At 44.2% G+C, this 17,885-nt stretch overlaps 1 protein-coding gene across 1 annotated transcript; it reads left to right on the top strand.

Moving 5' to 3' along the window:
- Positions 1-328: 328 nt before the first annotated feature.
- LOC118509686 lies at positions 329-6,058 on the top strand. The gene is made up of 2 exons (XM_036050737.1): positions 329-1,039; positions 4,266-6,058. Exons 1-2 carry the CDS (start codon positions 1,019-1,021, stop codon positions 5,826-5,828), a joined length of 1,584 nt encoding a protein of 527 aa, XP_035906630.1. The 5' UTR covers positions 329-1,018; the 3' UTR covers positions 5,829-6,058.
- The last annotated feature ends 11,827 nt before the right edge of the window (positions 6,059-17,885 follow it).

Below are 17,885 nucleotides of genomic sequence, written 5' to 3'. Positions count from 1 at the left end.
GATTTAAATTAAATTCAAATATTTCCCGGCAATTAAGCGCAAAAGCCAATCCCTACTCCGGAACGGTCAAACCCAAAATTATCAGTCTTTGTCTTCCCCTTGCTCTTTTTTTTGCTTCCCCCTGCCTATCTTTTCCGTTGCTGCATTCGTTCTTCTGTCCTGTGTGGGTGTTCCTATCCCTCGGTTCACGCCTCAGGTCGACAGGAACTGGGCAGGAACTTTCTCCCTCTTTTTCGGTACCTGCATCGTTACGAATGGGAAATTTATAGCACCCATCAACGTTGGTGTGCTGGTGCTGGTGGTAAGGGTCCAACGCTGTTGTCGGGATGCAACAAGCAGTGCAGTAATGCGAAACAACCTGTGCAGCAGGATTGCCCTGCACACCACTTTCCATACGGTTGGGACTTTTGGGCACTTGAGTAAACGCTTTAGTTCCGATGCCGGGTTTCCCATTCCGTGCGAGGCAAACCCGTTGTGACCAGCTGGTGTCCCGATGGTTGGATGGTTGTTATTAGTTTGTCCAAAGCCACCGTCACGGAAGGTTGGCAACAACGGTCGAGAGCTCGCTTCCTTCCTTCGATAAGAACGTACGGCATATATAGCAATTGTGTTTGTGCTCGTTGGTGGTAAGAACCGAAGGAAAGTCCTTTCGAAGAAGTTCCGAGACGGATGCGAAAAAGCGAAATTGAACACTCAAAGCGATTCATTTGATTAGGTCGCTCCGGTTAGTTTGACTTAATCTGCGAGCACCCCGTGTGCATAATGTGTACGTGCCAGACGGCCGTGTTGGCAGCGTGAATTAATCTGTGACTGTTTGCGTGTAGTGAAGTTGTTATCTGGTTTGTGGTTCTAAGGACTACTCAAGCGCTGTCGGGAAGTGGGCAAACAAAAAAACAAAAAGGAAAGCCGCCACATCCAAACTCTTGGGCAGTTAGTTCGGTGAAGCACGCTAGACATCGGAGTGTCTATAAGGAGAAAACGCAGAAGGATACCCAACAAAAAAAAGCATTCCCAAACAATGAGGAACACAATGGTAAAAGTGAGTGCCTTTCTTTCTTCCCTGTTTTTTCTGGAACTTATTTCTCTCATTATACGTGCAAGGAGTGTGTCTGGATGGGTGTGACTGTGTGTGTGTCTGGATGGGTGTGTGTGTGGAGAGACTGTTGAAGTGCCTGGGATATCTTCATCGCGCCATACCGTACCTAGCCGTCGGTCGGTCGGTCGGTCGGATGGGTTAGCTTTTCTTCACCCTTTCAAGTGTTTTCATCAAGCAAAGTTTATCAGGCTTCCACAGAGCATGAATTAATCAATTGCTCTCGCTACGCTGAATGTTTCCACTTGTGTGTGTGTGCGCGCTCTGTATGTGTGCCCACTTTTATCTAGAGTAGGTGTCTTTGGATGAAGTTTTGTTGTTGGTCGGAGGTCCCCCCCCCCCTCTCATCAGCCCAAGATGTTCTCGGCGGTATCCATTGCTGCTTTGGGAAGAATCTCAGCCCTCAGCCTCAACTTCGTTATTCATTTGTTTGTGATGAGTTGTGAAACCGAACGAATGTGGGCGCACAGGAGTGAAAAATAAACTTTTTGCAAAAACTTTCCTTGCATTCCCGAGCTGCCCGAGTACCGCCCTAGCAATGGGCATGATCCAGGGTCGTGGGTAATCTGCTTTCTTGGTAGATTTTTTTATTGTTGTTCTCTTCAAACTTCAGCTCCAGCCAGCTCAGCTCAGCCGTAGACTGAACCGATCCGAGTCAGGGTGGGAGGGGGTGGGGGGGCTCTGCAACCACAAAGCCGTAGGAATAGCAAACGGTCGGTGAGAATGCGGGCAACCTGTGCTGGAAGGGGTCAGAAAAATATTTTTGCACAGTTTGAGCCACCACCGAGTGACAGAGTGCATCCGGGACCGGATGTGCACAGTACGGCGAGGATATAAACAGGCACGATGCACTTTTGCTGCACGTGCGAAAAGCTGCTTCATCAGGAAGGCGAGGAATGCGACCTATTTTCTAGCGGCACCTTAGGATGCCACCGACCGACGGGGGCACGTAAAGCAATGGCCGACCGCGTAGACTTTGCAAGGAGCTTCGGGAACCCTCGCATGGGGGAATTTCCTTTCGGTGCACTTTCGTCGTAGCGTCGGGTGAACTTTGCCAACCAAGTTCTGTGTTTGGCTGAGGGGCAGACTGAACGCGATTTCGGGGAGCTATGTTACGCCGCCGACGACGAGTTGTTGTTGAGTGAGCGAACGGTTTGCCGAATTGTATGCTGCAGGGGGTCATTCTTTCAACTCCAACTCTCCCCCGGCTCAGGCTCATCAATTCCGGCGGGAGTTTAACGTTACGGATACGGGGTTCGTTTCATGTACCGGGTTGCGATGTTTGCGTCGCCCAGACATGACGCTGGAGGGGAGGCAGGGTGCGCTGGGTACCTTTTACAGCCACAACCCAAAAACAATCGTGGATGTTTGTAGGATTAGATTCGTTGTTCATGTTTTCGTTCCATTAAGACGCACCCCGAGGGGTTGGCCGCATATGCACGGTGGAGCATTAGAAAATTATTTATGCATGGCTAGGTTAATCAATTCCGTTTAATGTGGCCTTTTGATCGCGAAATTTGTGATTGTTTTCTGTGTAATGGTTTCGCTCTTTGGAAGGGGTTTATAAGAGCATGGCAAGAAAAAAAGGTTGTTGATTGGGGTTGTTTTTTGGAACGAAATCTTTACTTATTATGTTTATAATAATGTAAATGTTGTTGTTAAAAGTGAATTAAAATAAAATGTTTCTCTCTAAAGATTAGATTAGTTGAAGACTTCAAACGACAAGGACATATTTGTACCAATTTCTTATGATACGCTGAAACCATTTGTTATAGTCGTATCCCAAAATTAACACAATTTACATACTCTGAAATACCATTTTATGTTAAATTTGCCTCACACATCCAATAACTTTTTTCGTAATATTAACGTAAAATAACAAAACGTTTGTGAAATCAATATTCATTTGAAAATTCAAAATCAAAATCTTAATATCCTAAATAAGTGAAAATTACATATACGTAGCGCTAGCTTGACTTGTAAATAAGAACACTTCATCTTCTTCTTCCTTGGCACTACAACCTTGAGAGGTCTGCCATTTCTGGCTTTCTGTGACTTGGTTTTCTCCCATAGCAAAGTAGTTAGCCCTGCGTACGGGGAAGCGGTCTAGATGGGATTTGAGCCCCGGTCCTGCCGTGTAAAGACCGGCGCCGTTATCGCCTCGGCCACCGGACCGCATTCAAATAAGAACACTATGGGCTCAAAATTGAATATGATAGGTTCGAAAAGTTTGATCATGATTCATACCAGTAGGACTGGGAGTGATTGAATCTAATCATGCCAATGTAGAAGGGCACTTTTAGTTTTTTAGCGATTAAGTTTTGACTATCTGATCATATTTTTTACGCGCTACACTCCACCGCTGTCAAAGGTGCAATTAGCGGGTTGACGAATTTGAATGTACGTTATTTTTGCCTAGTATGGAATTGACTTCCAAATTACCAAATTGAAGCAACAACAGATTTACAGCAGATGGGATTAGTAGTCACATTGTTATGATAGTAAAATTTTAATTGGTATGCTCTTCTGGCCAGTATTTGGATTGAAACTAAGTGGAAAATATTCACAGAATGGTTAAGACACAAAACTGCGTCACAAAACACCATAATAAAAGTTTTATGGGCTCGGTTTTACACGTATGATGTTTTAGAAAAAAAAACATATATTTTTAGAGAAGGTTTGGAAAATTGGTACAATAAGAACTAAAACAGTTATTATACTTATGGTATAGAAAAAACGTAGTTATTGAGCTACACCCAAAATATAAGTGCGGCTATAGGAAGTGGTATCAGTGTATGCTCCCACCGGTACGACTAATTATCCTTCCAATGTCACAAGAGCAATAAATATGTCCTCCCATTTAGCAATATTGTTTCTATTTCCGGCAGTTGCCTCTAATTCAACAACACACACACACACACACACACACACACACACACACATAAAAACACTCACCCAAATAATGTCCTGTGCAACAAACGAGCAAATTTGGGCGGCAATGGTGCGACCCGGTGTTTTCGTGTCACAAAAATCTGTCACATTTCCGAACGTGTAATTATGAGCAAAATTATGCACCAAACCAGCAGGCACACTCAGCCGGAAGGCAGGCCCCATTGTGGTGAATGTGACGATGGGAATTGTTCTAATATGTTTTACCGTTCCTATATTACAGCTCCTCTGTCTGCTCGGTGTTGGATGTTTCCTGCTGGGCGTCACGCTGGCAACCGAAACTAATAAGCATCAGGCGCAGAAACACATCCTTACGCACCAATCGTTGAGGAGCAAGCGTGGCTTGTTGTCCGCTCTGTTCGGTACCGGTGAGGAGCAGACCACACCGCCACCGGCGGAAGTGTTGCCCGTGTACGGCGATCCTGCCCAGCCTCCACTGCACATGCTGTACGGCCACTCGACGGGGCTACAGGGACCTTATCCACCATATCCGGTGATGTTTCTTCCAGGCGGACCGGCACTCGGTGAGCAGGGTCCGTACCTTCCGATGCTAGCATACGGTGGTGTTCCTTCGGGCTCGCTACAACCGGTCGCAGGAGACAACAATCATCTTCCAACGGTTATCGGTTGGCCCGAACCGACAGCCTTCGCACCACTGGCCCCAGCAACGGAAGCAACGGTTCCGTCCAGTCAACAAACCACCACCCCTAAGACATCGACGTCAAGTGCTAAAAAACAGAACGCACCACAACCCCCGCCGGTCGATCAAAGTGCGGCAAAGTCGGCTTATTTACTGAAGCTGAACCTATCGCCGGCGGAGGAACGGGAGCTGAAGCGATTAGCCAAACTGCTCGGCGTTACCGATTTCGAGCACCTGCCACCGTTCGAAGATGTCATGGCGCTGCTGGGCACATCGACGTCCAGCGAAACAATCAAAGCGATCAAAGAGTACGCCTCGACTCCGGACGGGCTGGAGCTCATCAAAGATTATGTGATGAGTTATCAGCCGGCCAAGCGCGTTAGCCTCGGGAAGGAACCGTACGACGGCAACAACGAGGTCGTCCCGGGTACGGCCGATTCATCCGCTCCGTCAGAAGCTGGGGCCTCGTCCGTGGGCAGCGGGTTTTTCGCTCACTTGCGTCGTTTGAAATCTTTGCTTACATTCGGCTACTTTGATGCAAAGGATGAAACGCCCGCAGAAACGCCGCTGGACGTCGTAACACCTGAAGTCCCCGTTGAGGCACCGTTCACACCGAACGAGTTTCCTGGGTTTGAAATTCGAGACGGGTCCTCACGGCCACTTCCGGTAGCTCATTACATCATACCGGTACGAACCCTGCCACGCCATGTATCGCCGGCCGAGTTCAAATATGCTTCGGCCTTACCGTTTCCCTACGCCGTCCACTATCCTTCCGTACCCGTACCACAGCTGCAGGATTCGAATCCATTCGCCTTGCGCCAGGAACCGGATGGCTTTCAATTGATCGGGGCAAGCGATACAACGGTGCCCAAGGAATCGGTACCGTCGGATGTCACACTTCCTAAACGTATCGCACCTCCGTCGTTGGCGACCGGTGAGGTGCATTCGTTTGAGCGAGCGGATCTCGAACAACCGGTACGCACTACCACGCCGGCAGGCCAGCATGAGCTGACCCTGAGCACGGTTACTAGCACCATCGTAGCGGATCACAACGATGCACCGATCCTGACCGAGGGTGTTGCTGAGCTCGCGAACGATACAACCGATTTCATCCTGAACGTGCTTGATACTGAGCATACGACGTAGAAACGGCACCCCCGGGTAAGCCGGCTGGCCAATCTGGTCAACAAAGGATGCAAATAGTTGCCTCTGATTGAACTTTCGGCAGTCGTCTTGCAGTCGGGTGTTTGCGTTTAAATCGAATTGTTAATATTGGCAGCAGAGGCTAGCTGTGTGAGGTTTAAAGGTAAACATTTTAAGCGAATCGTAAGAGATCTTTCTTTAATAAAGTTAATATTTAAATAAACCAACCGAAACTTTGCGCTTTTGTCACGTGCACGATGCCGTAGAGACTTGAAAGTAGATATTTAAAACCTTGCTTAAAACAGAATAAAATTTGCAGGTAAGTAGACTTAATTGGTTCTAGAACATCCAAAGGTCTCGACCAGTCATTTCTGGCATCCTTGACTTCATTGTACCATCGTAGCTGGAAATCAGTTCTTATGGTGGTCTAGACGGGATTCTACCCTCGAGGCTGCCGCGTGGAGACCGGTAACGCTATCGCATTAACCATCGTACCGCCCAGAGAACCCGTCGTTCAGGTTGGTTTATTAGGTTTAACAGACTATGAGTCTTTCGCCTATATTCATCTCTTAAGTCGTCGTTCAGGAAATTTGGAATTAAGCTGGGAGTTCGTAAGAATCCATTAAAAAGCAGTCTACCCCAAATTTCGTGTCTCGAAGCACTCCAAAAGAACGATGAAGCTAAATCAAGCTGCCGTAAGTTGTATGATAAGGTACGGTGGCTCAGTTCTTACAGATGGTGAAACTAAAAAATCATTTTAAAGCAGATTTGTAGTAATGTGGATGCCTAAAAATGTCCCACAAATGTCCCCCAGCATAGGTTTGTTTTCTCAGCGTTTCGAGGCTTATTATTCTTCTTCCTTTGCACTACAATCTCGACAGGTTGTCGGCCTGTCATTTCTGGCTTTCTGTGACGTTATTTTATCCGTAGCAAAGTAGTCAGCCCTGCATACGGGGGGAGGCGGTCTAGATGGGCCTTGAACTCCGGTCCTGGCGTGTGAAGACCGGTTACGTTATCGCATGGGCCACCAGACCGCCTCAACGCATATCGTGGCTGTTCAAAGAAATGGAACGAGATATGTTATTAGGTTTCTACCATGGAGACCTGGTGATATTCGTCCAGAATACGCCAGTCGATGTTTGTTGTAAGGTTTCGGTGAATCGAATCCGATAGGACTTGATAAGAGAAACCTTTGATAAGGATTAAATCATTTATGAATTTAGTACGTGTCAGTCAACGTTCCGAGAGCTTTCCAGTCCGTGAGCAACGAACCACGGGGTCGATACAATATCCTTTAAGTCTTGTAAGTATTTTGTTTAGTACATTTAAAATATATTTTAATGGAAAGTGTTATGATTCCTTTCAATTTGAGGTTAAGACCGTTTTTTGTTCGATGAAAAATGGCCGACCTATAGCCCTTTGAATAGGTGTCCTGAGTATAAGGGTCACATAGATTAATTAGTTCTTGCAGAAAAGCATATTATAAGCTTAAATTATGGAAGAATCTTTTCCAACACAACTTACCATTCATTCTTTTCAATAGACAACTGGCTATGTATCGGATTGCTTTACAACCTCCAAACCAAACCAATACCATGAGATTGCTTAGCTAAAAGTTTGGTACCATGACATCTATGGCCAAGCGGACAGTTAGGTGAGTATGTAAAGCCAATTTAGTTACCTTCCAATTGAAAACTTTGTAATCGAGACATTGCAGCAGATAAATCTATCGCTATTGACCAGTTCGGTTCAGCAACTATGACCGACACAGAGCATAAGCACTGATTATGGTAAACTTGTTGAAGGGGGGGGATACGTGATTCAGAAAGTTGCAGAAAAGTTGTTTTATGAGTTCGTTAGAGTTATTGAAACTATTTTTTCTTATTTTTTATCCTTTGAGAAGCGTGACAGTACTCTACCAGGGATTGAATCAGATGAGCTGTTCTTTACTTTAGCAACCTATGGATTACATTTTCCGACAATAATTTAACGTTTTGAATATCAAATACAAAATCCAAATTTTCATACTCCATAAACACTCCTCTAGAGTTTCAAATGTTTTTGTTTCTGTTGCAAATTGTTTAATGAGAATGGGAAAATAACACACTTTGTGTAATCTATCGCATCGCATCATGTTCCATGGAATCAATTAGTGTGTGAAGTTAGAGCTGTTGTTGCATGGTGGGAGAGAGAAAGAGAGAGAGAAAAAAAATGTAGAAAACACCCATATTCCAAAGAAAAGTTGTAAATATCGTATGTGCAGTAGAAAAAACATTTAAAAAATGCGAATGGAAAGAAAAAAAAACCCGTAGAAAGTATCAAATTATCCATTATCCCCGGTACACTAGCACCGTGCATAACGCTAACGAGCACTTTCTCGTCGATTTATAAATGAGCTTGTGCGTGGATCCACCGCTTAACTCATCATATTCGCTCGGCAGCGAATCCATCCCCGGCAGGAATCCATACTGCTAGAAGTATGCTAAATTAAAAATAAGTCCGGAAGCAAAGCGGATGGGGCGAAACTTTTGCTCGTTGCTGTTCATTTTATCAGTGATGGGTTCCTTATCCGATGCAAGTAATATTTAAACGTGACGCGGCAAGCTGAAGGCTTAGGTTCGTTGAACTATTATTGGCCACGGTGTACAGACTTTATTAGGGTGGAAATGTTTAAATTAAAGCTTTCTGCACGAGAAACACAAGACAAGGCTGCCAACAGTGTTTACACTGGCCAGCAAGTGGGCAAGGGCAAACTTTTCACTTTCTTCTAGTGTTGAAAATAATTTTCACCCTGGCGTAAAGGAAGAAGCGAAAAGAAGAAGGCTCCAACTCTCTGGCAGCTGGTTAAACTTGTGCGGCCAAAGCCCGAGGAACAGATTGTACCGTGCACGGTCCTATTTTTCTCTGGCTCCAGGTTGTTGTTTGTTTCTTCGGGTTTTATGGAGCCCCCCCTGCCAGCTCTCAGTACAATAACGTGGAAGAGTATAATTTTGGAAACCATCGTACAGGCGTTTCAGCTTTACCAGTCCGGGGTGGTGGTCAACCACACCACTGACTGTCTTCGGCGTCACTTGTGGTGTTTTGTTACGCGTTCTTAAATTGTTGAGATTAAATAATTTTCTGCTTCCCGGAACGGTAATCTTAATGGGCGATCGGCCAACGGTAGCGTACAATTAACTTTGGCACGTGGTTACGGGTGGTGGTTTGGGCTAGAATTTGAGTTCCCCATTAGCAACAGTCAGGCGAGGCGGAACTTAATTTATGAGGAAGAGATGTTTGAAGTTAGGAAATAAATTAAAAGTTTTATTGATTAACCAGTAGAAGATAGAGTTTCCAAAAGTGTGAGTGATTTGCTTGTTCGTTCAAATATAATACAAATATTTGTTTTTGAGATGTGATGAGTTTTCTATAAGCCTTCAGACTTTAGGTCTTTTTATCCTGAAAGAACGGTATGGCCTTATAAAGTCATGTCTACTATTTCTGGCTGACTAGACTTATTGATACCGCTTAGTTGGATAGTGAGTCCCTACTTTAATGGGGAACGGCTTAGATGGGATTTGAACCCAGGTCCTGTCGTGTGAAGAACGGTGCCGCTGTCCCATCTATCACCGGGCCGCTCCTATAGGACTTTAAATAAAGAAGAACATAATCATAGGCAGAGCTTCAGCTTCACCCATTTGTTTCCCTGGAGATTACGTTACACCACCGTTCAATTTCCAATCTATCTATGACTTCACAACAGAAGCGGCCACCTTCATATGGCGGGATCTAGGAGCAAATTTCACCAAGACCGTACCCTTGTTGTGAGGACTGATTTTGCCAACTGCATGGTATCAATAAAGTCCAGAGAGCAAATGAGATATCTATGACCAAACAGAGATCTTTAAGCCAAGGAGAAGTAGAAGAAGAATCTGATCATCCCCCTTTTTAGCAAAGTATAACTATTTTCTGCTTTGGTCTAACGATCTCTTACCTACACCGGGCCACTCCGCTTTGCTATCCGTTTACGAGGTCATATAAGTCTAATACGCCTATGTAAGGTCAGCCTGTACATGTTGCTTCCACAGTTTAAGACCACTTTTGAGGACCGACGATTTCTACTGCTCTCAATATCAATATCCAGCCGGCTTCTAACCATTCTGAACGCACTGCAATTACCTTCAGGGTTCGCTTCCAATATTTTTATTCCATACTTTAATTTGGTTACTAAATATTTTGCTATCTTTTTCCGGGGTAGATCTAATATTGATTATTTAATTTTTGTTAAATCTTTCCCTCATCACGTAAGTAAAAGTTATTGAATATCATAGTGAGTCTTGTTACTACTTATTTATCCAGTGCAACAAACGTTTCGTGGTCTTGTCCTGTAGCAACAATCCCCAATACCGCTCATTGTCCAGCGCCTTCGTCTGCCAATCGATTATCCCGGCCGTTCTGGCGGACGCATCGAAACGCCATCACTCCATCTCAATTTGGGCCTACAACGCCTCCTCTGCCCGGCTGTGGACGGCCTAAAAGGACTATACGGGCTGGGTCGTTCGGTGTCATTCTTATGACGTGATCAGCCCGGTCACCGGAGCCTGGCGAGTCTAATTTGGTGCAAGATGGTGAGACAATCATTGTCATTGTCGCGGTTCGTCCTTTGTCATTCTATTGTCCTCAAACCAATGATGTCTATGTGTGAATGAATGGAAGAAGGTGCCCAGAACTTCCACCTCCGATTCACGGATGACAATCCCCAGGACCAGATTGAAAAAGAGACAGGCAAGCTCATCTTCCTGGAGCAGCAGGTGCCACCCTTGATGGTGCCAAAGGGCTCTGAGAGTTTTCCATACACCTTTCCCTGGCCTGTGATGTTGGCCTTTGTCATTCCTACAAGCCTGGTAAGCTTGGCCGGGCTTAACTCCAATTGGGCTCATTGGGTCGTACAGTTTTACCTTGGCTATGCTTTCATATGTGGCTTCAAAATCAATGAAGCGATGGTAGGATTGGAGCTGCTGCTCTGGGTCTTCTGGTCTAGTGAAAATTCTGTCCACTTTAACATAACCTTTGACTTTAACCTGCGCGCATTGCAATGAGCAAGAGAGAAAACAAAAGGTTTGCATAAAATCTTTGAATTTCTTTAAACTGCAATTATTATAGCTTAAGCTCGAGGTTTTATTTGATTGCGGCTACTGAAAGGTTAACTGCTGATCGAATGGTTGTTGGTGTCAAAACTTTGTTCGTGACGGTACCTCCATTTATTGTACCGTCTTGGGCCACGTAATGAATAAATCCACCTCTGAACACGATAAAATAAAAGATCCAACTTGAAGCAGGATACTTGCCTTACTATAACAAGCAGCACATATTGTGTCATATAGTGCTGTTCGTCCATTGTCCTTCGGTCCAAAAGCATTCCCCCAAGGATGTTTGTTTATGTCCTGTTAGTGAAGATGCAGTTTGCCAGTTGAATGTAAACATACAATAAAACACTTTCGTACAGCGCAAGCAGCACACTCAACTCTCCACACAACGGAGACAACTCGAGACGAGACAAACGAGTGCGACCGGACTGAATTCTTCGCAGCACTACCGTCTGGATCGATGAACAAAACTGACTGAAAAGCGAAGAATGGAACAGACATTCAACGATACCATCACCATCGATGCTTAGGGCGGAAATGAGTAGCAAATGTTTGTTTCGTGTGCTGTTTAGAGCGAGCGTCCCGGTCACAATCGTCGAATGAAAGTGACCCAGAGAATGTGTAAAATGATGCGGTACGAATGCAAAGCGAACAAAGAAAGGAAAAAACGATATATAAACTGGAATAAAATATGGAAGACTGCTCACCAGCAATCGAGTTTAAAAGCGAATGACGAGCGAGAGGACTGTGTGCGGGACTGTGCACAAATTGAGTGGAAGCGGCGCAAATAAACATCGGCTTCGGAGGCAGTGATATTTGAAATTGAAGTCCCAAGACAGTAGTCTCCCACCTCGCACATCCACATATGCGGTTTAAGGGCGGAAAAAGTGTTTGGGGGAAAAAGAAATGGGAGAATATTTCGATATAAATTCCGTCCCATTTTACATCCCGGCAAGCGATCTTGGGCATGCATCCAGCCATCGATATCCTAAACAGACGAACATGGTTGACAGCGAGCGCTGTGGCACCAGACAGTACGTGTTTGTGACGTGTGCCGTGAAGGGCAGTGAATATGACCTAGAGCAAGGGAGCAAAACAAACCAAAGAAAAAAAAAAAGGAAAAAGACACGAATCGTACAAGATGGTGTCACTGCTCATGTGGCGACTGGGTGGGCCAGACAGTTCATTGAGTTGGAAAATTTAATATCAGCCTCGCTTGGCGCTTGGGCTGTGCAGTGGATGCAGAGATAAAAAAGTGTTATTCGGGTGGTGGTTTGTGGGTACGCTCACTTTGTCACTTTGTACAATTAATTAGATTTCATTGGTTCGTTGAGATTTATTTATGACGTTATGATGCGAGTGTTTGTGCTGTTTGGCGCAAGGCATTGGAGATAATTTAGTTAGTGATGGGAGGATAGTTTATGTGTGTGGTGTAGAATGCCTCGAACGAAAATTGATGTATAATTTGTTGCTATTCGGAAGTGGCGTCGATTTTCACACGGCTAGATCGAGCATTAAATCTCATCCGCACCACACAGGACTGACTATTTTGCTATGTGGTAACAATAAGTCCAGTAAGTAAGCATGCTCCGTTAAAGAGAAGAAGTCATGTTGCAGCAAGCGATAACAAAAACTCAATAATTTTTGAATACTCCGTACCGATTGGTGCAAAGCAGTTCAAATGGTGTTGGCGACGTTAGTCCTTATTTCATTGGGTCGTTAGAATCGTCCAGAAATCTTCGCCGTCACTGGCTTCCTTTATTTGAAGAATCCCCCGGATAGTCAGTGATGAACAGTCAAACCCGATTTTAGGGCATTAAAATGAAAACAAAAACAAAAGTTTTAGGATGTTCTTGATTGGGTGTCGATTTCGAGATTCCCACATATCTTAGCATTTCTTCTGCATTTAATTTTTGTTTGGTAGTTCTGGCTAAATAGGAGCCAATTCTCTGAATATGTTAGTCACTGAGGATCTGGAGCTCAACTTTAGCTGATGACCCTCAAGGTTGATTGTTGGTGCCAAAAAAATCTCCATATTTTTATTTGTGTTTCTTTTATTCCAAATATCCACAGATCACAGGACCCTCTTGCAGCAGCTTAAAGCTAAATTGATGATAAAACACAAAGATGCTGGATGCTAGTCAAGAGTTGGACTCTAACTAGTATAAGGACTCACGGAATGTGTTGCTTTTCACGGAAAAGTTGAGAATTAAAAGCTATGAACGCTAAAACAAACGTAAAATATGAGGCTGCGCGCGAGCCATGTTTATCCCGGAACCGTGATCAGCAGAGAGTGTAAGGATCCGCATGATCCTTACTCGCGAAACTCCCACGCTCTTAAAGCGCATCGACGATCGTCGATAGAGCGAGACAGTCATATCCGCTACACATCGGATGCTATCAGTTCTCAGACAGCATAGAGCGCATGGTTAGGCTATGTTTTAATGAGGATGCAACACATAGTTAGGCATCAAATCGTCACAAAGACTAAACTATGGTAAACAATGATAACAAGTCAGGGTAGGCCAAGACATAAGGAAATTATAATCACAATAAACTCAGTCATGTGACAAAATACGAGAGCAAAGAACATGTACCGAAAAGGGTTAACGCTAGAACCCAGCCCGTACATTATCGCTGCGCAATCAGTTTCACTAATAAGGGACAAGGAGCGAGTTTACACACAGGAGCTTATGCTTCGCACCGGACTGTCAACAGCGGCGTTAGCTTGCGCTTCGCACCCAACCAGCACCGTTTGCATCGAATGGCTTAATAACAATACCCTATTCCAATCCTCCCAATGCACATACATGTATCAATAGCTCAAATAAGGCACGCTTAATTTTACCAGCATAGAAACCAGTCGCCTATACGTTCATCGGAATCCAATATTTTTTAACTAAGGGGTTTTTTTAATTAAGGTTAGTAATCGTCACCAACCGGACGTGCCAGGCGGTCCGCTTTTAAATTATATTCAATCCGTCCGTCCTCATAACTGTTAAGTGTCGTAGCAGTTAGGCTTCAGAGGGGCCCTGCGAGGCCCGTTCAATTAAAATGATAATAAACGATTAAACGAATAAACTCGCGCAAAGAAATAACTTTTCATGTGCATGGTCATAAAACGATAGATTCGGATCACGTGCTTCACACGATCGACACGCCAATGCGAAAAACCAACTCTTTGTTGGGTGTCATAGTCTCGGATAAACATTAGAATATGTTTCATTATTGATAAACATGCACCGAAAAACCGACCAACGCGTTTTCATAATTGGTAACGTTAGATGCGTGGAAATTTCTTGATGTACTTGCATGTTCACATAAGGCAGCATAACGAAAACGCTATAAATGTAACAATCATAAAAATAAAGCCGGATTAGGCGATAAGGCAATGATCGAGCGTATCAGCATACCCCAATTAGAAGAAATCAGATCAATGTCATGTTATTTCATATACTTTTCCCACAGAACTTTAGTATATGAGAACAGGATTTTGTGAATAAATTTTACTTGCATTCTAAACCTTATCCGGTATAGTCAAGTCTCGGGAGTTTTCCTTCCAAGGTTTTGGCCAGCACTATCGCGAGAAGTTCACAGTTGGAAACTTGTCATGGCGTCCAGGAAAAAAGGCCTTCAGTTGCACTCGAGCGATTTTGGGAAGCTTTCTCCCTAACAAACGTAAACGAGCGGAGGTCCACCGTTACTGGTCCTGGTTAATCCATGGAGAAGCCTTGAACGTCCGACCCGAGTAAGGGAACGCTACAACCGGCGCGAAGGTTGAGGTTTAACCAGTCTTCGCATGGTCAAATCTTCCGCGGTACCGTACTTGTAACCCACAGTTTTACAGTATGGACTATTTAAAAATGTGAACGGCTAACAGTTATTTAAAAAGAGTGCGTTGTATAACTTTCATAACGGTCAAACATGACAATAAATTCGCGACACATGATAGGAAGCGGATCAGAGGAAACGAGGTGGAAAAGCTATTCCTCTGCATCAAATAACCTGCAATTATATCATGTTCATCGCGGAGAGCAGACCTGGCGATTCGATCCGTTTGTCTAGAAGCCACGCTACGAGTGGTAAGAGTGTTGCAGGGAATCCACATGAGTCCTCAGGAACTTCAAACGCACCAGGGATGGAGCAACCTAGGGTCACCACGTTACGGATGCGTACTCAACTACTGATCTAATAAGATGGCAGTAGTGCCTTTTAGAAGATGTACTGGGCAATGAGCTAGTAGCCACGGGTACTGATGAGCTCCGGCAGGCCATGAAGTCTTAACTTATCATTGATGATCATTTCCAGGTCCCAGACATAAGGTTTGTGTTGGATGATAACACTATTCAGTTTATAAGCGTAGAGCAAAAGGGGGATCTAATTCTGGCCAAGGTGATGGCAAAGCACTGCTCGACACATAACGCCAGGTTATTTGTGGCGCATCTGAAATGGAAGCTGGACTGTGGATGTAGCTCGCCGAAAATCAATAAAGAATTTGCAATCCGCAAAAACGGAAGTTTAAATACTACTTGTTACGTTAGCGGCGTTTAGCCTTGTTGACAGAACATTTTATTTTCTAAAACGAATTTATTCAACGCATAGCCTGAAAATAATGGAAAAAAATTACCATTTTCTAAGTGCAGAATAAGAAACTCCCAGATAATCCACCCAGAAGGACAGCACTAATCGTTATGATCGATGGTTTGTTTAGCAGCCGTTTATAAACTCAACCATCAGCAGCATGTGAGATTAAGCGCCATAACGAAGGAAATAAAATCGTTTTGCGAGGAAAAAGTGATGGAAATAGTACCACAAGGACCATAACGCGCACAAAAGATGTTTGCTGCTCATCGTTGCACCAGCACAGATTAGCTTCCGCTTTGTGTTCCGTGCTTTCGTTCCGTTGCGCTGATGGAGACGTTTGTCGCGATGGCCAGCGCAGCTCGGTGAAATGAAGGCGGACGTTCAAAGTGGTCGTTATGTGGGGTTTCTTTTTGTTTTTGCTTTGCTTCGCGTTGTGTACCCCCACAATCACGGTCGGTTGTTTTTAAATGACAATAATCCTTTTAATATTTAAACTACTGTTCACAGTGTTCTAATCATTGTGCTCCGTAATGGATCATAAATTTTCAATGACCATCTTGTTGGGCATATTCTTCTTCCTGTTCGTGGGAAAGCAGTGTGAAAACAAAACATTGAATAAACCGCGGCGTCAAAGCAAAGCCAGAAACCTCCAGATTTATCAACATGATTTATTGTGTATTAACAATGGTGCCAAAAGTATTATCTAGAAAAATGTGTTTCTTATGCGATCACCTCGGAAGCGGAGCGGATGAGTTTTTGCGTGAGCGGCAAAACGGATGAATAATAAACAATGTAGCCAAAAATGAACGCGCGAGCGATTCATAAAGACATTCCGCCTGTTTCTAGCCGGAGTGCTTTATCGCGTTCTAGGTAACGGGCAGGAATGAGGAGGAGGAGAAGAGCTGAAAGGGAGGGTCGGGGAGGCATATTTAAACGAAGAAAAATTGTCCCCTGTCAACTGGATTGAGTGAAATGATTTAGAATGGCTTCGTTTAATTAACAAGACAGAAACAGCATGCAATGGCGGCGAGCGAGCGAATGGAAAGCGTGTGAAGGGCGTTCCGGGAGAAGAGATTGATTGGGATAACAACAGGCCCTACCACGGGGCGTGTTAGCGCTTCGGGATGCATAGTAAAATATGCGCTCAGGGCAGGTGGTAATATGTTGTCATTTTTATTAAAAATGTGAAACATGTTGTGTAGAATGTTGAAATTAAATGGAGCCGATGATGGTGTTAGACTGCGCAAAAGCACTCAGCTGAATGAGCCGTGATGGAAAGCGTTTTTAAGGGGAAGAAACTCATTTAGAAAGTTGAATAGAGATCGATGTATGATTAAATTCAATGGAAACTGTTTCGGCAAGACTTTGATCGATTGGAACGTTTGATAGCGTAATTAGAAGATTGTATCGATCGCTTTAGTGCTCGATCGGTGCGGTGTGTCGATTTTGGGTGTGCAGAAAACTTTCAAATGATGCGGAGAAGATGATTTTTAAAGGTCCAGAAAATTAATTCGCTCCTTTGTTGGATTGAATAATGTTGAGTGGAATCAATAGACGCTGAGAACTAGTTGGGATAGGATACTTGTGCATCATACTCCAAGGGGGTTTTATTATTTTTTTTAGAATTAAAGAAAATCTGTTCAACAGTAAAGGTATTGCAAAAAAGGTTTGTAATTTTGGAACAGAATAATGAATGCGTTGAAATAAGATGTTTTATTTTGTGTTGCTTGATATGCAGTAAGTATCCAGTTGGGCTTACGTAAGGCTGGAGTCACAGCTCCATCGTATACATTTTCTGATACGCTATTCAGCTGATAGAATCGTTTCATTAGCGAAAACATCAGTTACTGCTATGGTAATTAGATTATTTTTAATTACTGCAGAAGCCTAAGGGGATGGGCAACGACAAATGGCTTCACATATCTCTGATTATTTTATAATTTCCAGTACAATTTATTTTCCTCCAATCTCGGCCCGAGAGTTTCTTCGCCTACCACAGCAACTTTTCTGATGATCTCGGGCGATTCCTTTTCTCGATCTCTCCGCAAGTGTCCTAGCGGCTTTGGTTCGGTGGGCTCTCTGTAGACCAGGCATTCATACGCATGATTTCCTGACTTATGTCGAGTCTCATCTGCAGCGTATAACTCTGGCTCAGACGAAGGTCTGTGGCTGCGATGACGGATTTCACGATGTGGATCACCTACTGTGGTCCTGCGTGGAGTTTGAAACCGCAAGACCCTCCTTATTGGGCGCAGTCGAGAGCATCGGCAGACGACCGGGTATAGAAATAAGAGAAGTGTTGGCGACTAGGGACCTCGCTTACATGAGGCTCATTAACCGATTCACCAGA

This window comes from Anopheles stephensi, chromosome 3, assembly GCF_013141755.1.
Source record: "Anopheles stephensi strain Indian chromosome 3, UCI_ANSTEP_V1.0, whole genome shotgun sequence".
NCBI lineage: Eukaryota > Metazoa > Arthropoda > Insecta > Diptera > Culicidae > Anopheles > Anopheles stephensi.
Note: the sequence above shows the minus strand (reverse complement) of the source record. Positions and strands in the feature narration are given on the sequence as shown.

Excerpts from the sequence above, each read along its gene's own strand:
- LOC118509686 (XM_036050737.1), top strand. The coding sequence starts at position 1,019 with ATGAGGAACACAATGGTAAAA. Across the intron at positions 1,040-4,265 it reads TGAGGAACACAATGGTAAAA|CTCCTCTGTCTGCTCGGTGT; the intron begins GTGAGTGCCTTT and ends CCTATATTACAG.